Raw genomic sequence first — 27220 nt, 5'->3', positions numbered from 1 at the left:
AAGTTTTTGAGGGAAGCACAGCATTAACTGCACTTCCTATAGTCACCATTCAGACTACTAGCTCAAGGTAGTTACAGTTTCAGCGTTAGGTGGAGCTACATTCCTTTCAGTGGTGTCTTGTATTTATGAAGCTGGGTTTTCCCCGATTGCTGTGATTTTGGTTTTTTTTAAAGTGCTATGCGAAATCAGTGTGAAATAGGAAATCAGTGTGGTAGTTTCCAAACTGATTCCAAAGCTTTAGAAGTTATACAGTTTCCAAAAGGAAGTAATCTTGCTTAAGAATGAAAATGCTTTTTCTTTTAGTTATATGTATTTTTTTTCAAATAGCTATTAATTTGTTAGGAAAGCAGTCATATCCTATGTTTGGACCTAACTGTTTAATAAGCAGAACTATTAGATGTATCTTTTGGCCTTGGGACACAGTTAAAAAATAGTTTAAAACATTAGGGCACCATGAACTGAGAAAGCTTGGGAACCTCTGATCTAATTCTTTCATATTTGATACCTATTTATCTTTCCAGTCATATCTCTGTAACTCCTACCATGAATCTTCTGTCACAAACTGGTTTGTGCCCGGTGCCTCCTCTACACTGCTTAAATGTCTTTACCTTAGTGTTCATCTTCTTCTTATATGTATTTTTAAATCAAAACTGGAATATAGACCTGTAAAGAACAAAGACCTTGTCGTCTACCTACATCATATCCTCGCCTCCAGCATGGGATATTTGATACATTCAACAAGTACTTGGTAAATAGTATCTGACAATTAGGCAAGGACTATACTTCAGGCAAGGACTTACTTATTGTCTACTAAGTTTCACCACCTTTTGGCTCAATGCTGAACACATTGTTGATACTCAAGCACTTCTGAATGATGCATTGATTAAAATATGGTTGTCAAATATTTGGAAATTAACCATATTTCTAGAAAAGTAATAAAGTCACATTTTAGAAACTCAGCTGGAGCTGACTGGAATTGTTTTCCTTTTCTAGTCTCCTGTTCCCTCTTTTCAGTTCCTTCTTCCCCTGTTCGTCATTCCATTACTAAACTTTACTCACAGTTATATAAGTCACCAACCAAAAAAGAAGTATCTTACAATTCTTAAGACATTTAAAAAAAAATTCTTTAAGCTTCTAAGGGACCATAAACTAAATTTTAAGTAACTAGGGAAATAGTACTGACATTAATAAAAGACTCCACATGACGAAAGATGAACATGGATGAATAGTAAGAGCATTCGCTGTTCTGAAGTTTTTACTGCATGCTATTATTTGTGGTTCGTCTCATACTCCGGTTTCTTTTGTGGTTGCATGATTATACTACTGAAATTTGCAAATTTGTTGCTACTTCAAATAAGGTAAAGTTGATTTTTTTTTTTTTTTTGGGCTTCACGTTTTGAGAAATTTACTAGTTTTTATAAGAGGATATTTCTACAGAATTTTAAAAAGTTGCCTAATGATACCACGATGAAATACCAAATTAGTGAAATAGGTATAAAATAGTTTTCCAGAAAGCTGAACGAAAAATGTTAAAGCATTTACTTGTTCTAATGCAATTCATAGTTATTACTTCTGAATACCAACATTTACTTCTTGGATTTGCTTGTTTTGAAAATTTCATATTGTGCTTTATGAATGTAGTTTTAAACTGTTTCTAATGTGTTTATATGTAATTGTGTCACCTCATAAAGAAACTTCTAGATGTTTAATAAAGAACTCCCTCTAGATTTTTTTTCCTAAATGAAAGCAGGTGTTGAGCATTGTCATGTTCTGATATACTGAAATTACTAAAATGTTTAATAAGCTACCATAGTTTGAAGTAGTAGCCAGATGTTTTCAGTTTCCCCAGGATGCATTTTACAGCTGAGCATTTGCAGTGGAAATTAGCTAAATTTGCCAGTTTAACAACAAAACAAGAAACACAACAAATTTTTTGAACTCAAAATGATATTGTACTTAATGTGTTAATACTATACAGTAAGATAAGATTTCCACAGTCTAACAAAACATTATTGACACTCCACCTCCCAATGTTAATAGCCTTATTGAGATATAGTTTACATACCATAGAATTCACTCATTTTAAATATACAAAGTATTTTTTTTAGTAAATGTATATGCCTATTTCACCATCATCAGTATCCAGTTTATAGAGCAGTTTTATTGCGGAATAATTGACATACAAAAACTATACATATGTTAAGTGTATGATCTTGCTTTCATTGTTTTGCATAAGAGATCTCCTGCCATCTTAATCTTTGTTCCTCTTTATGTTACATGATTTTTTCTGGCTACTTTTAGTGTTTTTTGTTCATGACTGGTTTGGAGAAATTGGATTATGGTGTGCTTTAGTATGGCTTGCTTCTGTTTCTTTTGTTTAGTGTTCATTGAACTTCTTGTTGTATACTTCTTGGGTTTATAGTTTTCATCAAATGTGGAGAATTCATGGCCTTTTTTTTTTTTTTTCTAATACATTTTGTGTCTCCAATTCTTTCTGCTCTCTCTTCATGAGAAATTTCAATTACACATATATGGCCACTTGAAATTAAACTCACAGTTAATATATGCTCTGTTCTTTTTTTATTCCCAAGTCTTTCCTTAGTGTCTTCTATTTTTGATCATTTCTTTACTATGTCTTCAAGAACAATAATCTTTCTTTTGCAATGTTTAATCTGCCTGCAGTCCCATCCAGTGTATTTTTTTTTTTTAATCTCAGATATTGCCGTTTTTTAATCACTAGAAATTTGATTTAGGTCTTTTTCATTTCTTCCATGTGTCTGTGCCACATTTTCAGTAGATTGACTGTTTTGATATCCTTGCCTTCTAACCCTAACATTTATGTTAAGCCACTAAGCTTGTAATAATTTGTAATGCAACCATAGAAAACAAATACAGCTGGTAATCTTTGAGTAGATGGCAGACATTGTGAATTTTCCCTTGTTGGATGCTGAATATTTTTGTATTTCTATAAATATTCTTGAACTTTGTACTAGGACACAGTTACTTGGAAACAATATGGCCCTTTTGGGTACTGCTTTAAAGATTTGTTATGTGAAATCATTTAGTTTAGGGGTAATTATTCTCTACTGCTGGGGCAAGACTCTTTTGGATATTTTCTTCAGTACCTCATGAGTTGAGATTTTCAAGCCTGGTTGGTGGTGGCAAATACTATTCCTGCCTTTATGCCCTGAGTATTGTTCTTTCTAACTTTTTCAGTTGGTTCTTTACCCTGCCTCAGATCTTTTCTTCATAGGCAGGTGCTGATTAGTACTTTTTCTTTTTTTGAGACGGAGTCTCGCTTTGTCGCCCAGGCTGGAGTACAGTGGCGCAATCTCGGCTCACTGCAAGCTCCGCCTCCCGGGTTCACGCCATTCTCCTGCCTCAGCCTCCAAGTAGCTGGGACTGACTACAGGCGCGCACCACCACGCCCGGCTAATTTTTTGTATTTTTAGTAGAGACGGGGTTTCACCATGTTAGCCAGGATGGTCTCGATCTCCTGACCTCGTGATCCGCCCGCCTCGGCCTCCCAAAGTGCTGGGATTACAGGCGTGAGCCACCGCGCCCAATTAGTACTGTGATGTATACTTGAAAACCCTCTGACCATCTCAGGAGTTCTTTCTATGAACAGCTCTCTCCTTTATTCTGCCTTGTGAACTCTAGCTGCTTTGGTTTCCTTGTACTCTCATTTCTGTTTCTTCAACTTGGCTCCCCTGAGTTTCCCCCCTCCCTGCGCTGTGTCCTAGAAATTCTTAAGACAGTAAGCTGGAGCAATCTTACGACTTATCTCATTTGTTTCCCGTCTCTCGGGGATCACTATTCTTCATTGCCTGATGTCCAGTGGCTTTAACCCTTTTTATCATATATTTTGTCTGAATTATTATTATTATTATTTTTTTTTTTTTTTTTTTTTTTTTTTTTTTTTTGGTATTTTGGATTGGGAAGCTTTGTTACTTACCTGGACAGAAATATATAAGTACTTAAGTATTATTAAAAACAATTTAAAACTTTAAGTAAAATTAAGTAGTTATTTAAATTAATGGGACAACTTTTACCAGAAATACTCCTCCTAAAATGTTATTTAGTGTACAGTATCTAAAATGTTAATACTGAAGCATTATTTAAATTCTAGTATATTGTGCCTAGCCCAAATAATGACAAAGCCATATATCCAGAGGACCTAACGCATAGTTCTTTGTTTTCATTTTGAACATCTTTAGTATTTTTTTGCCTAATAAATTGAAGTTATTTTATGCTTAATTACAACCCATAATTTTTTGGCTAATTAAACTAACAGAATGGAAAGATAATGTCATTTTACATCAAATAGAACACAAATTTATTTAGTTACACAAAAACCTTGTAAAGTTCTTTTCTGTGTTAACTATGTAACTATTAAACGTAGTTCCTTTTCACATAGTGAGACTTCCTTATTTCCAATTTTCATGTACCATTTTAATGGCATATTATTTAGCTTTATGTTTCTCCTCCCATACCTCTACCAACATAGTTTATGTAACTTATTTTGTTTTATGCCCTACAGACAGACAGCTTTTGGGAGATGCTGTTCCTTTTTTTTTTTTTTTTTTTTGGGAGAGAGAGTCTTGGTGGAATACAGTGGCGCAGTCTCGGCTCACTGCAACCTCTGCCTCCTGTGTTCAAGCAATTCTCGTGCCTCAGCCTTCCGGGTAGCTGGGACTACAGGCGCACACTGCCGCATCTAGCTATTTTTTGTATTTTTAGTAGAGACAGAGTCTTACCATGTTGCCCAGGCTGGTCTCAAACTGCTAAATTCAGGCAGTCCACCCACTTCGGCCTCCCGAAGTGCTAGGATTATAGGCAAGAGAGCTACCATGCCCAGCCAGGAGGTGCTGTTCTTTTCTATAAAATTTCTTCTAATTGTCTAAGGAATTTGTAATGGTTTCTCTAATTAAAATAGGAAAGATGATAACTACCTCACAAATCCTCTGGGAGAAGGGTTTTTGTTACCAGATTATTTTTTTCTTTTTTTGAATAGATAACAGATTTAGTTTAAGGATTCCATGGATTAAGGATTGATGTTCTTATTTGATATTTATGTATGCTAACAGGTACTTTGGAAGTTCGTCTTATGGGCTGCCAAGATATCCTAGAGAATGTCCCTGGACGGTCAAAAGCAACATCAGTTGCACTGCCTGGTTGGAGTCCAAGTGAAACCAGATCATCTTTCATGAGCAGAACGAGTAAAAGTAAAAGCGGAAGTAGTCGAAATCTTCTAAAAACCGATGACTTGTCCAGTTCAGTAACCAGATTTTTAAAAATCATGTAACAAACTAAAGTGCTTATAGAAGGGATTTCTGAATGGGGATAGAGAAGAATATGAAATGTTCAAGTTGGACAAAATACTTTAAAATTATGGTTTTTATGATTTAATTTTAAAATATTAAAAGCTTTGATGACAGGAAACAAAAAGGCAACAAATTCTATTTTGTTAAAAATACATTAGAAAACTGAATGACAAATAACATTAGTTCTTTTGGAAGAATGAACTATTGAGCATCACTTTTATGCCAAACTGAAGGTATACAGAAGCTATGAGACTGGTCCTTCTTGTAGAATCATATCTTGATTCCTTTATTTTTCTTTATTTTTTGAGACAGCGTTTTGCTGTTGCCCAGGCTAGGTACAGTGGTACAATCATGTCTCACTTCAGCCTCAACCTCCTGGGCTTAAGTGATCCTCCTGCCTCAGCATCCTAAGTAGCTGGGACTATAGACACGTGCCACCATGCCTGGCTATTTTTTTTTTTTTAGAGACAGGGTCTCACTATGTTGTGGAGGCTGGTCTCGAACTCAGGGGCTCTAACTTTCCTTCCACCTCAGCCTCCCAAAGTGCTGGGATTGTAGGTGTGAGCCACCATCTCCAGCCTTGATTCTTTTAATGGTTTACTGACACTTTAATAGTAACATTGAAATTTTGGTAATCTAACTGCTGATCCAGATGTGTTTACTGAGATAATAGCCTGGTAGTCACTGAGATGGGGGATGATAGGGGTGTCGTTCGAGGAGAGTAAAATGCAAGAGGTTTGGAAAGCACTGGGGAGAAATTCTGAAGTATAAGCATAAACTACATATAGATATATAACAGGGGAAAAGCATGTGACAGTTCAACCTACCGTGGAATACAAAAGTGAATTTGCCTGTGCTTTCCTGTGTATAGAGAGAGGCTTTAAGAAAAATGTGAAAATAAAGAATTGTTTAAGGCAGCAAGCTCTGTAAATATCAGATAGAGAAAGAAAAACTGATTGATATTCACACAAACACAGTGTGGCAAACAACTATTTATCTGTTCTTTCAGTCACATGCCAATGTAAACAAAAGAGATAGCAGTCACTATTTGTGTTTTTGTCAAACACAAACAATTTGGGAGTGTCTAGTAGGAGTGTATGTATATATAAAACTAGCCATTTAGATTCAAAAGTTTTAATATTGATTATGAAAAACTTTATTTTCAAAGGGTCTTAAGACTTTTATTGCTAATTAAACAGCAGTACTTCTATTTTTTATAAAGGTTTAAGGTTTTTAAGCTAGTTTGTAAATTTTAATTACAGATGATGTCTGTGCTGTTTTGAAGCTTGATAATACTGTGGTTGGCCAAACTAGCTGGAAGCCCATTTCCAATCAATCATGGGACCAGAAGTTTACACTGGAACTGGACAGGGTAAGAGGACTAACATTTTTACTTGAATTTTAATTACATTATAATTCATTTTAAATGTGAGTTATATTTTTTAGAAGGTTTCAACAAGTTGTATTCTTAACAAGAATAAAAATAGAACTTAAGTTGTTTTTTATATTTCTTATTCAATGAGTTATAAAGTCTACCTTAATATAGAGATGAATATCAGATAGCTATAAGATCTTTCATTTGTGTAGTAATTTGAAAATGTTTCATTCATAGCAACCTGAAAGATCAGTAAGGTGTAATACTGAAGCATATAGGTGATCTTAATAATGCACTGTCTAACAACTAAGGCAATTCTTCTGGCTCACCATGTGTAGGATATCTTACTCAAGCTATATTTGAAATGAGCTATTAGGCTTGGTCACCCAGCCTTCTATGTGTTTCAGTGTCTTTCAAGGATAATTTGAATAACTAGAATTCAGTCTGTGGCCATAGAACCCAACAGAGGTTAACTTGGTCCACAGTAGATTTAAATCCATAGTGATAACTTTTAGATTCAAATCCATTCATTGGGTTGTGAGAGGAAAATTACGTAATCGTAATTTTATCTAAAAACTAAGTAAAAGATACTAAACTTTTTTATTATTTGGTATTTAGGTTGATGGTATATGTTATTCTAAAAATTAATTATGTTAATGAAAGCAGATTTACAATGCTTAACGATGTATGCTGTGAAAATGTTTTGGGGATTACTATTCTAAGCCTCTACTTTTAAAACTGGGAAAGCATTAAATTTTAATTATTTCCCAGTTTTAAAAGTAGTGGCTAGAACGGTAATCCCCAAAACATTTTAAAAGCATTCAATGTTTTACCGACTCTAAAGTGGAGTTAAGAATGTAATACTCACAGAACTGTTACAATGAAAAACCAGGGTAGTGTATGTAAAATACCTTGCATTGCCTGGTACATTTAAGCCATTCAGGGGTATTCTTTCTTTTAGCCTAGGGTTTGAAGTATGGCTATGAATTTGAATATAATGAAAGTAGATTTGAGAATGGAGAACTAACTGGTTGAATGTCATTTTCTTTCATTTCAGAGCCTATTTAAGGTAATTATCAAGTAATATAGAAAGGAAACTTAAAGAATTGTTATTAGAAGGAAAATGACTAGGAGATTTTTCTTATGAAAAGGTTATTGTTAATAAAGTTTTATATTGAAAAGATAAATTACAAGTAATTCAGAATCTTGCCATTATTTTGTAGTTGAGGAAACCAAGATCCAGGTTAGTTACATACCAATAAATTTCAGGACTGGTACTAGACCTTCAGTGTCTTAACTTTTAATTGGATGCTCTTTTTCTGTCTGGTGATTTGAATGAGATAGAAAGATAACAGTAGCACAGAGGAGGAAACAGCAGAAGATGATGAGTGCCTGCAATAGATAATATAGTTTTAAATTACCTAAACTACAAGCTTAGAACAATAAAAGACTGTGATAACTGTTGTTTGTTCTTCACCTACCATTGTAATGTTCACCTAAAAATGTTTTTCACCTCAGTGGCATCAGGCATTTTTCCCACTTTGGAGTAATGCTCCTTTTAAAACTTGGAAGACACTGTGCATGTTAAGCAGATCCTCTAGGTTCTTGATAGGCTGTTTCTTACCCCTAATTTGATTATAAACTTTTCTTTGGCAGAGACCACATTCCCTATTAAAATAGCTCCTTCTGTTTACATAGGATATTTTACATTTTCATGTGCTTTCTATTCTTTTATCCCTTATATTTATAGACTATTTATAGAAAATGTTTATAAAAACATGTACCGATGGAAACATTTCAAGTGGTCTTAGTAATAAAAGAAGAAAAAATTTACAGGAAATATTGCTTTAAACTGACATGTTTGTTTCCAGCATTTTGTCTCATGTGTCAACTTTGTCTTCTATGGCATTCCGGAACTAAGTTGTAATGTTTCGAGATAAAAAATTCATAGTTTTTTTTAGACTTGTAGGATAGTTCTGGAAATGATCTAGATCTAGAATGATCTAGAAAAATTCAAATTATGTTTTGTGGAGCTTCAGTGTTCTGCAGAATTGTCTCAAGAGGCAACACAGTCTTTTTTGTTGTTGTTTTGGGATTTTATGTAAAATATCATTTGGATTTTGCTATTAGAAAAAACATTTTTAAATTGTTGGTATAATTTAGCTCCATTTTACAAACTAAGGAATTTTGGCCCTCAGGCTAAATAACTAGTCTAGGGTATAATCCAGGATTTTTTTTTTTTTCCTCGTTCTTGAGATGGAGTTTTGCTCTTGTTGCCCAGGCTGGAGTGCAATGGCGCGATCTCAGCTCATCTCTACCTCTGCCTCCCAGGTTCAAGCGCTTCTCCTGCCTCAACCTCCCGAGTAGCTGGGATTACAGGCATGCACCACTCCTGTCTAATTTAGTATTTTTAGGAGAAATGGGGTTTCTCCATGTTTGTCAGGTTGGTCTTGAACTCCTGACCTCAGGTTATCCGCCCACCTCAGCCTCCCAAAGTGCTGGGATTACACTCTTGAGCCTGGCCTAATCCAGTTACACTCTTGAGACTGTGCCTGGCCTAATCCAGGATTATTAATGAAGTCTACTGACTACCAACTCTGTATTCTTTCTATTCTGTCGGGTTACTCTTTTATATTTTCTTGTAGCTATGCAATTTTTCATTTTCCCTGAATTCCCTCAGCCTTCCTGTTATAAAAAGCTTAAACTCCCATGAGAGATTGAAATAAAAGACAAAATGTTACACTAAGCCCTGTTAACTTTTTGCACCTTTCCTTTAGAGTAACTTTACTAATGTAGTGGTAAAAGTTCTTTATCAATATTAGAAACAGAGAAGAGCCCTGTCCTTAGAAACAAAACTTAGAACAATTTTAATAGATTTCAGTGTTGTTAACAGCAGAGCTGTAGAAAATGTTGACGGATCACTGGGAAAGGAGGGAAGAGAGTATCGAAGCAGTTAGGACAAGTAAAAAGATGGTAGGATTCATGGATTGGGACTAACAGTGGGATTGTCGTATCAGTGGATGTTGAGGTATTAGAGTGAACTAGAATGTTAGGAGATAACGTTCAGAGAGAAGTATGCAGACAGTTGAGATTGTGAAAGGATTATGGTTACTGGTATGACAGTATGATGACAGGAGTGAAAGGGCAAGGTGAGGTAAATAACAAGATTTTAAGAAGTTAGGTGTGTGCAGTAGCTCATGCCTGTAATCCCAGCACTTTGGGGAGGCCGAGGTGAGCGGGTCACCCGAGTTCAGGAGTTCAAGACCAGCCTGACCAACATAGTGAAACCCTATCTCTATTAAAAATACAAAAATTAGCTGGGTGCGGTGGCAGATGCCTGTAATCCCAGCTACTTCGGAGACTGAGGCTGAGGCTCTGCTTGAACCCCCGAGGCGGAGGTTGCAGTGAGCCGAGATCACACCGCTGCACTCCAGCCTGGGCGACAGAGCAAGACTCCATCTCAAAATAATAATAATAATAATAATAACAAAATAAGATTATAAGAACCCAAGAGACTTTTCATTTATTTTTTCTAATTTTCAGAAATTTTTGACTCACTCATGAAAGAAGGTTGGAATTTAACTTTTAAACCACCACACTCCTATTCTCATTCTCCCAAATAATTATGTTAAATCAATAATCTAGTGTTTATTATAACTATAAAGATTGTCCATAGATGAACCATGTTCTGTACTGTGATTATATTTCCTTTTTAATACCTTTCCTCCCCTTAGGGCCACTAAATACCTCTGTTTTGTTTTGCTTAGTTTTCTGCATACCTATTATTTATCCCCAAAAGCTCCAGAAGGACTCTAAAACAACTGTATATAAGCAGGTATGCTTGGTTATCTATTAGTCCACATTTCTTCCCCATTAGAAACATCCTTTCTAGGGCCTTACATCTTTCTGCTCCAATTTAAATAGTTGCTACACAGTTTTCATCTTGAGACTTTGTTTTACTGTCATCTTGAGAACTGTCTTCTACATTGGATCACTTGAGTCTTGGATCACTCCATCTTCTTGCTTTGCTTCCTTGTGTTGGTGAATCATATCCTCCATTTTCATGCTGAGAAAAGGGTGAATGAAATAAAGTTTTAGAGATGATATATGTCTGAAAATATGTATATTCTACTATCATACCTGGGGTATAGAATTCTATTAGGTTGCTGCAAAAGTAATAGCGGTTTCTATTGCAAAAACCACGATAACTTTTGCACCAACCTAATAGGTTGGAAATTACTTTCATTAATTTTGAGTTGTGTAATTATTATTTAGCCTCAGTATTACAGTCGAGAATTCTGTGTCTCCCTTGATTTTCAGCATTTGATCATGATCTGTTAGATCTGCTAGATCTCTAAAAACTTTTAAGATTTTATCTTTTTTTCCCTGATATTCTGAAATTTCACAGTAGTGTATCTTACTAGGGTATCTTTCATTCTTTTTGGTAGATATTGTTTGGCACTTTCAGTTTGAAAGCTTATTTGTTTCAGATCCATGAAACAAAAAAAAAAATGGAAAGCTTATTTTTTTTTTTTCAGAAAGCTTATTTGTTTCCTTGACTTATTTGATAATTTTCTCATCTCCATTTTTAGTGTTTTCTCTTGGTAATTAAACCTCTTAGATTAATCCTGTGATTTTCTTTTTCTGTGGTTTCTCTGTCTTTTTTTCCACTTTCTAGGAAATTTTTACAACTGAAAAATTTACATTTGATGTCATATTTTTAATTTTTAGAAGTTCATTTTTGTTCTTTAGTTTTTGAAAAACACCCTGTTTTTCTCTCATGGAGATAATATCATCTCTTAAAACTGAGAATATGTTTTAAATTTTTTTCTTGAATTGTCTATACTACTTCTGAGATCTCTTTTAAGATCTCTGTTTGTCATATTGTATATTTGGGCAAATGTGTGGCCATCCATGGCTTTCTTAAGAATGAGACACTAAAGTAACCAATTTAAAGCTGTGTGTGGGCCGGTTGTGGTGGCTCATGCCTGTAAACCCAGCACTTTGGGAGGCCGAAGTGGGCAGATCACTAGATCAGGTGTTTGAGACTAGCCTGGGCAGCACAGTGAGACTTTATATCTATTCTATAAATAAATGCAAACAAAAAAGAAAACAATTTTTAAAATAATGAAATTTTAAGAAAAATTTTTAAAAAGAAATGCAAAAGAATGCAAAAGTGCCAGAGGTATTCCTTGCATAAAGGACCCTAAGGCCTGGTAGGTTAAAAATAAATTGTTTGAGATAAAATAAAAAACTATTACATTGTATTTCAGAAGCTTAGGGAATAATAATTCTACCAACATGAGCTTGCATCCAAAATTTTAAAATATATGAGGATATAGCCACCATGACCAAGCAGAAGCAGATAATGGGATTATTAAATATATAATATAAAATATTTTAAAGTTTGTGTTTAAATATTTAAATGATTATAGTATTTAAAGAATAGAAGAATTTAAAACATGAGCAAAGTATGGGTAATGAGCCAAAAAGACTAAGCAGAGTTTTAAAATAAATAAATAAAATGAAATTATAGATGTCTGAAATTTGCTTCAAATAATTATGGAGGAAAGGTGGAGATGAAACATTATTGACCTTTATTGATAAATTGTTGATGCCGATAACAAAGAGAACCAAGTAGAAGTAAAAAATAGGAAACACAACTTCTGAAATGGAAAACTAAGAGCATATGTTAAAGAAGAGAGAGTTAGTGGCCTGAAAGAGCTAAAGAAGTTGCCCAGAATACAACACAAAAAGACAAAGAGATGAAAAATATGAAAGAAAGGTTAAGAAACATGAAGGATAAACTAAGAATGACTAACACGTGGAGTGGAGTTCCAGAAGTAGGGATTAGAAGGAATGGGGCAGAGGCCATGTCTGAAGGAATAATAGCCAGTAATTTCTAGAATGATGACAACCATGAGTCCTCAGATTTGAAAACATAAGTTCCTATAAGGATGCATAAAAAGATAGGTGCATCTAAAAAACCTTGGGGGAAAAATGTGGGCTGGATTTAAAGGATGCCTTTGTAGAAGAGATGGATGTTTAACTTGCCCTTGATGAGAAGAGAAAATTTGGACTGATATGGGGGAAAGAATAGTACGAAAATCTTATATAACAATATAGGTTTGAGTTGGAGAATAAGATATAAGATTAGAAATAGAAACTACTATATATGTAAAGACATGGAGGCAGAAAAGTATACAATAGGTTTGGAATAATTAGGAGTTTTTGGAACTTGTTATATGATGTGGATTGACATAGGAAGCAGTTGTGCATAGTTGATACAGCATAGTAGTTTCTATCGTAGTTGTTTGTGTCTTTCCTATAAAGGGAGCAGAGGCAGTAACCCACATCTATAGCAGGCTGACTTTTCCTGGCAAGATCATGGCCTTATATTCTCCATTATCTCTGTCTCCTACTCTTCTCTCTGTATTTCTCATCCTCCCAAATGATCCCAAAGTTTCCCTCTTTTTGTCACATTTGTTCCAGCTGGAGAATCACTCTCACTGGACTGCTGAACTGAAAACATATATTATTGTTTCTTGAGGTGGTGGTTTTCTGGTTTTCCCCAGTGGATTCCAGTCTCCTTCCTTCCCCGTCCTACCCTGTTTGTGGGCTGATGACTACAAAGTTTACTCAGATGACTTGGCTATGACTTAGAATGAGAGACACTGTTAGGAGATGCAAGAGCAAAAGGAAAGGAAAGTCGCAGTGTGTATTTCCCTTTCTCCTTCCTTGCCTTGCCTTGCTTTTCACAACAGCATTCATCTATGGCCACAACTCCTGTTAGATAGTTCCTTTTTCAAAATTTAGTCTAAATCAGATTCTGGCAATGATTAATAGTTCCTCTTGCCCCCTCAGGCGAAGAGTGATAATGGATTTCTACTGTTGCTTGTCCTCAGATTCTTTTCATTCCTTGTCGGTTTAACTTTTGTCACATCTCCATAAGTTGCCAATTTTAAAAACTCTATTTACTTAAACTCTTTCAGTGTACTATCTGCATGCTGCTAGGACGCTAACTGATAAATTTCCAAAGCCTATGTTGTCCTCAGAAGCACACTGAAGACCAGTGAGTATCATCTCTCGTGTACACGTTTGCAGAAATCTCACCTTTCTTCAGCTCTTGAATTTTCCAGGCATTGAGTTTATTCTCTTTTTAAGTGGCAACAGAAAGCTTTTTTGAGCTTTCTTTTCTTTTTGGCAGTGGAGCCTGGTTCACATTTTCTTCTTTTGCCCTTTTCATTTCAGTAGTAGAGCCCAGCTCTCCATTACTTCTATCAAAGTTCCTAAACTTTCTCGGTTCAGTGTCCTCAGTGTCCTTGTAATGTTTCTGCAATGTGTCCCTAGACCTAAAGAAATACCCAACAGTTCCATGTATTAAGAAGGGCTTACTAGTTAGTATTTAAGTCTTAAAACAGGTGTTTTTGAAAAATACAAATACTGAGAGAAAACATAATATTTTTATTCCATCAGTACATACTTAAAATTAACTAATGGGACATGTCTGCCTGTTCTCACTATGTAACTTCCCAAACCTTGGGATCATAAGGATAACTGCAATCTATTCTCTTCTTCCACAATGATTCCTCATAGGAAGTTGCTTTTTATTATTGTTGAAAACCTACCTTAGCAAAGATATGACATCACCAGAAGAAATATGGAGTATTCTAATGTTGAAACTATGAACTACCTTGTGCTAGTAGTTCTCACAGTGTCCCATAGATGTTACTGTGAAAAGTGAAAATACTCTCTGGCACCCCAGGGCTCCTCAGCGAACAATTTGGGAACCTCAGCATTCTTTGTGCTAATTCTTTTGTGATAGATGTGTACTGTTCTTTTTTCATTGCACCACATGTTTTAATTTGTTGCTTTCCACCACACATAAGGCTGATGCAGTGCCTCTTACCTTGTTTGTTTACTTTCAGATCTTAGACTTCAGATAAGACACGCAGATTCCTTAGGTCTACACCAAGCAGTTTTCTTTTTGATCCTAGATTCAATTCATAATAAGACAAAATGAAACACAAGTTGGGACAGTACCTATCTCAACTCATACTGCTCAGCTTTTTTTGGTGGTAGTTTTACTCCATCTAGAATATTGTTGCTCCTAGACTTTGAAATTATCTAACAGCACGCCCTTGCCTTATAGAACTGACCTGCTTCATCTAGAAAATTGCCAGCATACCAGCAGTCACACTTGCATTTTAAATTCTAAACGTTGGGCCGGGCACAGTGGCTCACGCCTGTAATCCCAGCACTTTGGGAGGCCAAGGCGGGTGGATCACCTGAGGTCAGGAGTTTGAGACCAGCCTAGCCTACATGGCAAAACCCAGTCTCTACTAAAAATACAAAAATTAGCCGTGTGTGGTGGCGGGTGCCTGTAATCTCAGCTACTTGGGAGGCTGAGGCAGGAGAATCACTTGAAGCTGGGAGGCGGAGGTTGCAGAGAGCTGAGATTGCATCATTACACTCCAGCCTGGGCAGCGAGTGAAACAAAAAACAAAAAATAATAAAAAATAAATTATAAACATTAGTGACATCTTATGTAGAAGCTTTAGTCTATCTATATGGTACCTTGTTTTTCAGATACCATGTGACTGGTTTACTTATTCAAACCATGCTGGATGTTAGGATTTAAAGTGGGATTGGACACAAATGATGGAGTACTGACATAAAATATCTCTAGATCACAGCCACTCTCCCACTTATGTTTTGAAGAAAGTAACGCTCACTGGGAACAGTGCAAAGTAACAAAAAGTGAAGAGCTTTGTATGTAAAATGTTAGAAACAGATAATCGGTGCTGTGAAGAAAACTCAGCATGGAGACAAAGGATCTCTCAGCAAGGCGATCTTTACTTTCTGCAGAAAGGGTGCCCCTCGCAGATGGGACAATGGCAAGAGCACACCAGAACAAAGGAAAAGCAGACATATATATATATATCCCTTATGCATTTGAGTCATCCTCACTGCTGTGTCCTGCATCCGTTGGCTGGAGCTGGACCTCACAGTCTTAAACTGATTACCGATTTGCTAATAACCTAAAACTTTCCTAAATAGGTAAGTGCAAAGGAGAACAAAGAGAAAGAGGAAGTTGCTTATGAAAGGTTTAAGGAAGCAACAACATTTCCAAATAAGGAAGGGGCATAAGCTATGAACTAAGACGTGCCTGGGCCTGTCCAGACATGCCTGAGTAAGCCAAAGCAACTAACTGGGCTAAAGTGTAATAACTAATAGTTGATAGGAGGCTTTAGAGTAAGGAGTGATTATTCCTAGTGTCTTTTATTTTTAACCCAAGATGAGCTTTGAAGAGGAACTTTTCTACTTTCTACATAAAACTTCAATGTATAATTCTAGGAAAGCTAGCTTAAGGTCTATGAGGTGACTTATCCTAAATCTCAGATCATTTTAATTTTTATTTTTCTGAGACAGGGTCTTGCTGTGTTGCCCAGGCTGGAGTGTAGTGGCATGATCTTGACTTACTGCAACCTCTGCCTCCCGGGTTTAAGTGATTTTCATGCCTTAGCCTCCCAAGAGGCTGGGACCACAGGCACATGGCACCACACCTGGCTAGCTTTTGTATTTTTAGTAGAAATGGGGTCTCACCATGTTGGCCAGGCTAGTCTCGAACTCCTGACCTCAAGTAATTCACCCACCTCAGCCTCCCAAAGTGCTGGGATTACAGGCATAAGCCACCTTGCCCAGCCTGAAATGTACTTTAGTTTGAAGCATGGAATGAAGATACAGAGGAAAGAGAAATTAGTCAATGTGTTAATTTTACCAGAGCATCTGTAATAAATAGCAAATGAGGTGATTGGATCTTCTCTTATTCACAGTAAGACAAAATCTTACCATTTCAGCCAGTGTAAAAGTGTAATAAGAACTTCTAACAAGTACTAATTCTGTCTCTAGCATATGTGCATCTTGCATCTTCCTGATTCATAACGAGTCTTCCTTGCAACAGTGGAAGAAGGCAGGAGAAAGTAGACCTCTCTTCCTCCAATCTAAAAAAATGGAGTCTAAATTACCAATCCTGACATGATTCTTCCAGTTTATTTCCCAAAATAACTGCTTCCAAAATACTTACACTTCTAACTTGAATAGAATATTACAGCCTTAGTACCCCATCCCTTCTGTATGCCATTTGCTAGTCTTAAAATAATTATATTCTCCTCATACTTCTTTCATGACAATTCTCTCCCATATTAATTATGAGTCAGAGAGAAGAAATGAGGTGGGAGTCCCTGAGATCACATTCTCACTGCCATAGATGTACTTTTCTAATTGTTTTCCTGTTTGGCTATAAAACCCTCTGGCCCATTGTGTTTTGATTCATTTCTTTTCATGTTGCATTTTTTATAGGTGTTTTTCGTGTTCATTAGCGTCAACTAGATTTATAATTTAAGGTCAATAGATTTTTTTTACTGTATATACCAAGACCTTACATAATAAGATGCATAAGTTTATAAATTGAAATTTGTTATATAAAGTAAGTAATTTACTGCTTTGTAGAGCCTTAAAAGGAGAAACATTTATCTCTTTATGTGGATGGTGTACAGAAGCCTAAAAAACAAAATAATAGAAAAGTCCAGTACTTTATGATTAAAATATATATACATTAAAACATATAGGTAGTGGTCAGTATATGGATTGACCCCAGCTTAGGAACTATGTTCTACAGGTGCATTTAAACACTGATTATTAAAACCTTAAATATATTTCCCCACATGAGCATTTTCAATGTCTACTGTGTATTCTCTCATATAGCTTTGGTATAATTAACTTGTCCCTGGTTTTTGAACATTCAAATTCTTGCTAATTTGCTTTTTAAATTATGTTTTATTGTTATAATAAGCGAATATCTTTCTGTATAAAGCTTGGTCTGAATTTCCCCTTTCTGCCCTACGTACACAAAATGGGTCTTTGCTACCCAGTGGTATTTTGAAAATTAAATGACCTAATATTCTTAAAGTGCTTATTAGCACAATATGTGGCACATTGTGAGTACAGAATAAATGCTATTTGCAGAACTTTTTCTGACTCAGCAATGAGATAAAGAAATAAAAAGGTTTCAAATGAGTTCTTTGAAGCAAGCAAGCATTGGGTTAGTAACATAGCACGTGATGACAAACAGAGGAGGGAAATCCAAAAGATTGAAGCTGTAAGAGAAGGAGTTTTGGTGGTTATTCATCTGTACTGGTTGTTCCCAGTTGTGTATTCTTTAAGTATACTTTAGGAATACCTTAGCTGGAAAGTGTCACAGTGTAAGTTTTGTTCCTTTGAATTAAAATGTGTAAGTTTGATAAAGTAATATACAGTTGAGAAACATTACAAATCTCTTTAAAACAGTGTGACCTTTGTGTGTGTAATTTTTGTTCATTGTATTTGTATTTCATATTTTTGTGATATTTTATTCAAGTGTGTGTCCAATGATGTCTTTTCTGTTTTCTTTATTATTTTTTTTAATTATCCTAGTCACGTGAACTGGAAATTTCAGTTTATTGGCGTGATTGGCGGTCTCTGTGTGCTGTAAAATTTCTGAGGTTAGAAGATTTTTTAGACAACCAACGGCATGGCATGTGTCTCTATTTGGAACCACAGGGTACTTTATTTGCAGAGGTAATAAATGTATTTTATTAATGTGCATAACTACAATTGAAATTACGTATGTAGGCAGCATAATATAGAAGTGGAAAGAGTGTTAGGCTGAGAGACAGATGACTTGAGTTTTGGCTGAGCTATGCCACTGAATAGGTATGTGACCTTGAGACAAACCAATTATTCTTTCTATGTCTGTTTTCTCAGCTAGAAAATGAGGGGCTGGACTAAACTATAACTAAGATTCTCTTAAGCTTTCAAATTTTATAAGTTTAGTGGATTTCATGAACCATAAATCCAATGCTATTTTCATGTCAACTTGAATTTTCTTCACTGCAGGTTACCTTTTTTAACCCAGTTATTGAAAGAAGACCAAAACTTCAAAGACAGAAGAAAATTTTTTCAAAGCAACAAGGTAATTACTAACAATCAAATACATAGCATTTTGATATTTTCTTAAACATCTAATTACCATTTAAAAAGTAATAGCCATCTGTGGTTTTTTTTGTTGTTGTTTATTCATTTATTTCTAATTTCTTATTAAGGAATATTGTAAATGTATCCACAAGTGAAGAGACTAGTGAAATGTACAATCATCCAGCTTCAACAATAGTCAACTCATTTTATTTTATCCGTATTCCATCCTCTCACTACTTTCTCAAATTTGAAGCAAACCCAGACATCCTACTGATTTATTCATAAATATTATAGTTTATATCTGTAAAAGATAAGATTTCTTTTTAAAACCTTAACCACATATTACTACTAGACTTAAAAAGAAAAAAAAATTTCTTACCTATTTATTTTTAAAACTCCTTATGCTATTTTGCACCAGCCTTTACTAGCAAATAGTAAAAAACTAGTTTTTTTAAGTGACAAATTTTGTTTGTTCTTCATAGATTATAAACTGACAAGTAAGAATTTTTAAATTATGACTTTTGGTTATACATAAATTACTTGTTCTGTTTTTGTTATTTTCAATATCTATAGGCAAAACATTTCTCAGAGCTCCTCAAATGAATATTAATATTGCCACTTGGGGAAGGCTAGTAAGAAGAGCTATTCCTACAGTAAATCATTCTGGCACCTTCAGCCCTCAAGCTCCTGTGCCTACTACAGTGCCAGTGGTTGATGTACGCATCCCTGAACTAGCACCTCCAGCTAGGTATGTGTCTGAGATTTTAAGCATCTTATGCAAAGTTATTGGGACAATTACGTACTGATTATAGCAGGTGTACTGAGTCTTGTTTTTTCCCCCAAGTAGTATTTTGAAAGTAGTGTTCTGTGTACTTAAAAAGTAAATTGTTTGCTTTAATTTTAAAGTGGTTTAAAATACAGACTTTCTATTACTGTTTTGGTGAGTTACTTTATCTTCTATAAGTGATTCTACAGTAACCAAATTGGACTTTGATCTTGAGCCTGAACCTCCTCCAGCCCCACCACGAGCTTCTTCCCTTGGAGAAATAGATGAATCTTCTGAATTAAGAGTTTTGGATACACCAGGACAGGCAAGCCATTTTAAACCTTGCATAATTCCTTTTCACCGAATGAATTAGCAGTGAAAGCATCATAGTGAATAAGGCGTGTATTTCCATTTAAAATTGCCACTGTGAATTTATGGTTTTTTGTTTGTTTTTTGTTTTTGTTTTTTGAGACGGAGTTTCACTCTTGTTGCTCAGGCTGGAGTGCAATGGCATGATCTTGGCTTACTGCAGCCTCTGCCTCCCAGGTTCAAGTCATCCTCCTGCAAGCGATTCTCCTATCTCAGCCTCCCAAGTAACTAGGGTTACAGGCACATGCCACCATGACCAGCTAATTTTTGTATTTTTAGTAGAGATGGGGTTTCATCATATTAGTCAGGCTGGTCCTGACCTCGGGTGATCTGCCCGCCTCTGCCTTCCAAAGTGCTGGCATTACAGGCATGAGCCACTCCGCCCAGCCGAATTTGTGTTTCTTATGGTCTAGTCTCAGCTAAATTAGACTGAGTTGATAGGAGATAACCAACTTCTTAATGTTGGCATGAAATTGTCGTTAGCCTCTGGATGCTCATGGTCCAGAAGAGATAGAATAAGCTGCTTAAGCTATAGGTAACATAGGAGTGAGTTTGATACTACATGACATACTGCCTGAAATACTATTCTTCTTCTAGCATGATTAACATACATAATAATGTGTTAGTTTTTTGTTGTTTTGGTTTTGTTTTGTTTTGGTTTTAAGATAGAGTTTTGCTCTTGTTGCCCAGGCTGGAGTGCAATGGCACGATCTTGGCTCACTGCAACCTCCACCTCCTGGGTTCAAGTGATTCCCCTGCCTCAGCCTCCCAAGTAGCTGGGATTACAGGCATGCACCACCACGCCGGCTAGTTTTGTATTTTTAGTAGAGACAGGGTTTCTCCATGTTGGTGAGGCTGGTCACGAACTCCTGACCTCAGGTGAGCCGCCCGCCTTGGCCCCCAAAGTGCTGAGATTACAACCATGAGGCACCGCGCCCAGCCCAGTTTTTCAATTTTTTTTTTTTTTTTTTGAGACGGAGTCTTGCTCTGTCGCCCAGGCTTTGGTGCAGTGGCCGGATCTCAGCTCACTGCAAGCTCCGCCTCCCGGGTTTACCTGCCTCAGCCTCCCGAGTAGCTGAGACTACAGGCGCCTGCCACCTCGCCTGGCTAGTTTTTTGTATTTTTTAGTAGAGATGGGGTTTCACCGTGCACCGTGTTAGCCAGGATGGTCTCGATCTCCTGACCTCGTGATCCGCCCGTCTCAGCCTCCCAAAGTGCTGGGATTACAGGCTTGAGCCACCGCACCCGGCTCAAATTTTTTTAGATAAGTTTAATATAAAAGTAATGACTCCAGCTACTTGGGAGGCTGAGGTAGGAGGATTGCTTGAGGCCAGGAATTCAAGAGCTCTCTAGGCAAACATAGTGAGACCCACCTCTAAAAAAAGAAAAAAAAATTTTAAAGAATGAGTATCTGAATTTTACTTTTCACTCCAACATTTATATTGACTTTTGAAATGTTTTTCCTTAGTTTTATTATTACCAAATAAGTTGTTTTCTGGGTGTTTCTATGGTTTAATGTGTATTTAATATTTTACAGGATTCAGAGACTGTTTTTGATATTGAGAATGACAGAAATAGTATACTTCCAAAATCTCAATCTGAATACAAGCCTGATACTCCTCAGTCAGGCCTAGAATATAGTGGTATTCAAGAACTTGAGGATAAAAGGTAAAGAATATATACCAAGTTTTGCTACTACATGTTTGGTACCATAATTTGTTGTCTTATTATTAATTGACATTTCTCTTTTCAGATCTCAGCAAAGGTTTCAGTTTAATCTACAAGATTTCAGGTGTTGTGCTGTCTTGGGAAGAGGACATTTTGGAAAGGTAATCTTTTTGGAATTTTTTGGAATATCTACAACATTAACTCAAATGGAAAATAATTATTTTAATTTTATTTCAGGTGCTTTTAGCTGAATATAAACACACAAATGAGATGTTTGCTATAAAAGCCTTAAAGAAAGGTGATATTGTGGCTCGAGATGAAGTAGACAGGTTAGTTTTTAAAAATGAAATTGTTTATTTTTCTGAATTTGTAAGTTAAGAGAAATGATGTATATATTACAACAGCAAAATTATCACGATTTTACAGTAATATGTGAAGAAATTAAATATAATGTATCTATATTTGACATAAGGTAGACATTAGTTTTTCTTTTTTGCCCCTTCCTTTTTACCCTTCCTGTGACAATTAACTGGTTAATGGATACCAAAAAAAGATAGTGAAATGTTTAAACTAATTCTGTTAAGGTTTTTATATATGAAAATGTTAAAGTGTTTATATGGAATAGAAACTGTTATTCATCTGTTTGGTGGGGCTATATTTCATTCTATCTTAATGGAAATGATAAAAAGTCATTTACAAATAATCTACAGTTAATGGAATGTTTTAAAGTATTTTACACAGCAGAATATGTTATCTTATTTTTTCCCTCTATTTTTGTTAAAAACATGTTTTTTGACCCTAACGTCTGGGTCTAATTAAGTTGTGGATACATCTTTTTGTACAATTATTTATTTATTTATTTATTTAAGACAGAGTCTCACTGTCTCCCAGACTGCAGTGCAGTGGTGCCATCTTGGCTCACTGCAACCTCCACCTCCCGGGTTCAGGCACTTCCCCTGCCTCAGTCTCCCAAGTAGCTGGGACTACAGGCGCATGCCACCACGCCTGGCTATTTTTTTGTATTTTTAGTAGAGATGGGGTTTCACCATGTTAACCAGAATGGTCTCAATCTCCTGACCTCATGATCTGCCAGCCTCGGCCTCCCAAAGTGCTGGGATTACAGGCGTGAGCCACTGCGCCCGGCCTCATAATTATTAAAATGCAAGGATTTGGGGGGTTAAGATTGTAATTCACTCAGAGAATATACTTTAAGAAATGACTGTCTTAATACAGAATAATTAAATATGGACATTATTGTGTAAAAATGGCATATTTATCACAGAAAAAGGCTTTCATTGGACATTTTTCTTACACCACTAGGAAGCATATATTAATATTAATGGTAGACAGCCCTGCACAATGAAGAGAGCCCTGGGCTATGACTGAGAAGGCTGACGTTTCTAGTCCTCATTGCTCCTCCTTAGTAAGGATTTGACCCTAGGGCATTTCACTGAACATCTTTAAGCCCCAGTTAACTCATATATTTAAAAATATATTTGTTTTGGTAATACTTGCCTTACTGAGTTGTACTGATACATAGAGATGCCAAATTGCAACTTTTAATTTTTTTTTCCACCGTATGGGTAGTTCTTAGAATAAGGAAAGGCCTCAAAAGATTGAGATTTGTTTTTTTATGTTAAATAAACTTTTCCTTTTGGATTTTCCTATTTGTTTTTCACCGTTGTTTCTTTTCACTGTTTCTCATACACCTCAATCACATCAAAATCAATGCTTTCTTGATATCTAATACTAAAGAGCTTGCTGGATATTTGTAAAATATTCCGAGCACCATATTACATGTTTAGAATTATTTTTATGTTATACAAGCAGATAATTAAAGCAAGTCTGTGATCCCACCAAAGCAAGTCTTTGATTCTAAGGCTGTTTATAATTGGACTAACAGAAAGGTCAAATGTTTTCCTTCCCTGAAGGAATATTTGCTTTTCTCCAGATTCTTAAATGGTAAATTCATTTATTTTCTAAAATAATAGGGAACTGTTTACTACTTCTATTAATCTTGATTTATGTGGCTTTCTGCTACCTTGTTACAACTTTGTGCTAAATCTTTGTAGGAGAAATGCTTTCTAATTAAATCTACAGAAAATTCGGATCACAGGATAGTGCTGTAGCCAGAATCTAGGCCATTAGTAATCTCAACGGAAAATTAATCCAGTCTTGTGTAGAGGCAGGGTCTCACTGTGTCACCCACACTGGAGTGCAGTGGCATGAGCCTAGTTCACTGCAGCCTTGAGTTCCTGGGCTCAAGCCATCCTCCTGCCTCAGCTTCCCATTGGGACCACAGGTGCATACAACTGATCCATCTGCATTTCTTTCCCCCATAGAGTCAGGGTCTCCCTATGTTGTCCAGGCTGGTCTCAAACTCCTGGCTTCAGGCGATCCTCCTTGGCCTCCCGAAGTGTGGGATTATAGGTGTAAACCACCACACCCATTCTTAACTTAAATCTCTACTTTTCAGTAACATGAAAATTTAAAAATTTCAAGTAGAACTGGTATAAAAAGAGAGAAAAGAAAAATCCAAGAGTGAGAAATGAAACACACTCTTAGAGAAATTTGAGGAATGAAGATATGAAAAAGGAGTACTTTTAAATTTCTAGCATATCTGAAAGAAGGCAAGAAAAAAAAATTAGTTTATAAGTTTTTTTTTTTTAAGAGTAGCTTTTTTTTTTTATTTTATTTTATTTTATTTTATTTATTTTTTTTTTTTTGAGATGGAGATTTGCTCTTGTTGCCCAAGCTGAAGTGCAATGGCGCGCTCTCGGCTCACTGCAACCTCCGCCTATCAGGTTCAAGCGATTCTTGGAGCTGCCTCAGCCTCCTCAGTAGCTGGGATTAACAGGCGTGCACCACCATGCCCTGCTAATTTTTTGTATTTTTAGTAGAAACAGGGTTTCACCATGTTAGCCAGGCTGGTCTCAAACTCCTGACCTCTGGTCATCTGCCCACCTCAGCCTCCCAAGGTGCTGGGATTACAGGCATGAGCCACCGCACCCGGCCAAGACTAGCATTTTTTAAAAGTAATATATTTCATTACTTGCAAGTATAAATGGTAAATAACTTAAACTAAACTTATTATAACTGAGCAGAATTTTAAATATTTACTTTCCACTTCCTAGCTTATCTTTTTAAGCCATGGAATTCAGTGTCATTGTTTATTTTTTAATAGATGTTCCTAGAATACTTTATGTATATATTTTTTGAGACAGAGTCTCACTCTGTTGTCCAGGCTGGAGTGCAGTGGAGTGATCTCGGCTCACTACAACTTACGCCTCCAGGTTCAGGCGATTCTCCTTGCTCAGCCTCCCCAGTAGCCAGGATTACAGGTGTGCACCACCATGCCCAGTTCATTTTTGTATTTTCAGTACAGACAGGGTTTCACCATGTTGACCAGGCTGGTCTGCAACTCCTGACCTCCGGTGATCCATCTCCCTCAGCCTCCCAAAGTGCTGGGATTACAGGCGTGAGCCACTGTGCCTGGCCTAATTTATGATTCTTAATGACAGTTCTCATAGTCTAAATTTTCTTTCTATAGTCTGTATTATATTATTTTACTTTGAAATTATAAATCATAGAAAATTTCAAATCAGCCTCTTTTTAAGTGAACACAAATTATGGATTTTAAAATAAAGTGTTAGATAATTTATGAACAAAGATCATATTCTGTGTACCTACCATGAGTAAAACACTCTTAAGTCCTGTCTGCCCTTCAATTGCTGAGTAAGGATATTACGTTTATGTTATTGGAATGCCTCCTCACTCAGCTTCCTTTTCTTACCAATTTATATTTCAACACAACAGAATAGGGTTGGAAGTATATTTTTGTGTTTGTAGAAGAAAGCACAGCTAACCAGCTTATGTAGGATTCAATTCTAAGACCTTGGTTTTATTAATGATGTTTTCCCCTGACTAAAATGACTATTTATATAAGTTTTCAGGTTTCTAACTTATCTAAAAATATAATGAACTTTGAAGGAAGTACACAAAACATGTTAGGAACTAGTAACTTAGGGAAACAAGACATAAATACATTATGTAATAAAGGTGACTAGATAGAGTCCAGCTTAAAATAAGCAATACAAACAATAGCAGTTCTTAGGAGGAGATCAGTGTACTGGTGTACTACTACACCATAGTACATATAGTGTACTACTCCCTGGGCGTGCTACTAATCTTCCCTATTTTATTAAACAGCAATACCAGTTGCTCAAGCCAGACACAGTCATTCTTGATGCTCTTTTCCCCTTACCTACAACACTCAAACTATTAGCAAATCCAGTCAACTTCACCTCTAGAATATATCCCAAATCATAGAAAGCATAAAACCAATAGTAAATCTCTGTTGTATTTACTCTTAAATTTTCATTCCACATCTATAATCTGATGAAACAGCAACTGACATTTGTGTTGCACTTTTCACTTTGACACCTTTATTTGATTCTTGTCATCACTATTAGAAATATTTAGAGCAAGATTTAGGTAGAGTCTTATAAAAGAGGTGGGATTTTTGCTGGGTTTTGGTAGACAAGTTATTTGGGAATAAGGAGAGAAGAGTGATGACAATTTAGAGGGAAATATTCTGAACAGGATGAATAAGGTTTAAAGTTTTACATAAAGTTGGACTGTTGCATGGACTTTTAGGGACAATACACAATTTAGATAATGTGAGACAAGTTGAAGATTCGTATGCAATAGCTTTTTCGTGTACTATAAAATGCATAAAATTAAAATTATTGTGTCAATTTGGACCTATAGCCTTGCTCCTTTGTCTCATTGTTCAAAGACATCTATACAGATGTATCATCATTATTGTAATTCAAATAATTCCTGTGAATCACATTAAAATAATTTCAAGGGGTAGTCCAGCCAGTGGGTCTCAAATATTTTATACCATTTATATGTTCCACCCAGTTCTAACATCTGTTCAGTTGAGAACAGTTGTTTCATTCATAAGTTCACCCATAATGAATTAGTGAGTCACCCATAAATAAAAACTAGGGACAGGCGCTGGCATGGTGGTTCATACCTGTAATCTCAGGACTTTGGGAGGCCAAGGCAGGAGGATTGCTTGAGACCGGAAGTTCAAGACAAGCCTGGGCAACATAGTGAGACCCTGTCCCTATCAAAAAATAAAAGCCAGGCATGGTGGTATGTGCCTGTAGTACCAGCTACTCAGGAAGCTGAGGCAGGAGGTTCACTTGAGCCCAAGAGTTCAAGGTTACAGTGAGCCATGATCATGTCACTGCACTCCGGCTCCTGAAAGACAGAGCAAGATCCTATCTCAAAAAAACACACAACTGTAGATAATGAAGAGAACATACTTGTCATCTACTTAAGCCCAAAACATCTTAGTTTTGTCTTATTTCATCTGATTATTTTATCTACATTTAGCCAAAATTCAGATTGGCTTAATAAAGCAGATGTATTAGAATACGTCTTACAGATCTTGTCCAAAGCAATTTTTAAGTACATTATTTTCTAGTAAATTTAAATGACAAAAATAAAAACTATTAACTTTTTAATCTTCTATGAGTTTATTTATAATAGTGCCTTAATTTGTAGTAACATTTAGACACTTTGTCATGTATCGTCTTTATTTTCTAGTCTTTTAAATTAAAATTTTATGCAGCATATCTGTACCTCTCAACTTCATATCAATTTTATATGATAAAAAAATTTAATACTATA

General features: G+C 35.9%; 1 protein-coding gene across 4 annotated transcripts in view; it reads left to right on the top strand.

The window, feature by feature from the left end:
* The window catches only part of PKN2 (protein kinase N2), a 170488-nt gene that overhangs the window by 117946 nt on the left and 25322 nt on the right, over positions 1 to 27220 (top strand). For 2 of the 4 annotated variants that reach the window (XM_011982080.1, XM_011982083.1), the window contains 9 exons: positions 5088 to 5273; positions 6587 to 6696; positions 18175 to 18318; positions 18637 to 18712; positions 19288 to 19462; positions 19679 to 19805; positions 21387 to 21517; positions 21603 to 21678; positions 21755 to 21846. In XM_011982080.1, the coding sequence (XP_011837470.1) occupies positions 5088 to 5273; positions 6587 to 6696; positions 18175 to 18318; positions 18637 to 18712; positions 19288 to 19462; positions 19679 to 19805; positions 21387 to 21517; positions 21603 to 21678; positions 21755 to 21846 (1117 nt within the window). The remainder of the gene's footprint in view (positions 1 to 5087; positions 5274 to 6586; positions 6697 to 18174; positions 18319 to 18636; positions 18713 to 19287; positions 19463 to 19678; positions 19806 to 21386; positions 21518 to 21602; positions 21679 to 21754; positions 21847 to 27220) is intronic. The other 2 variants (XM_011982081.1, XM_011982082.1) reach the window with 2 other exon arrangements.

This window comes from Mandrillus leucophaeus, unplaced genomic scaffold, assembly GCF_000951045.1.
Source record: "Mandrillus leucophaeus isolate KB7577 unplaced genomic scaffold, Mleu.le_1.0 Scaffold235, whole genome shotgun sequence".
Classification (NCBI taxonomy): Eukaryota; Metazoa; Chordata; class Mammalia; order Primates; family Cercopithecidae; genus Mandrillus; species Mandrillus leucophaeus.
Note: the sequence above shows the minus strand (reverse complement) of the source record. Positions and strands in the feature narration are given on the sequence as shown.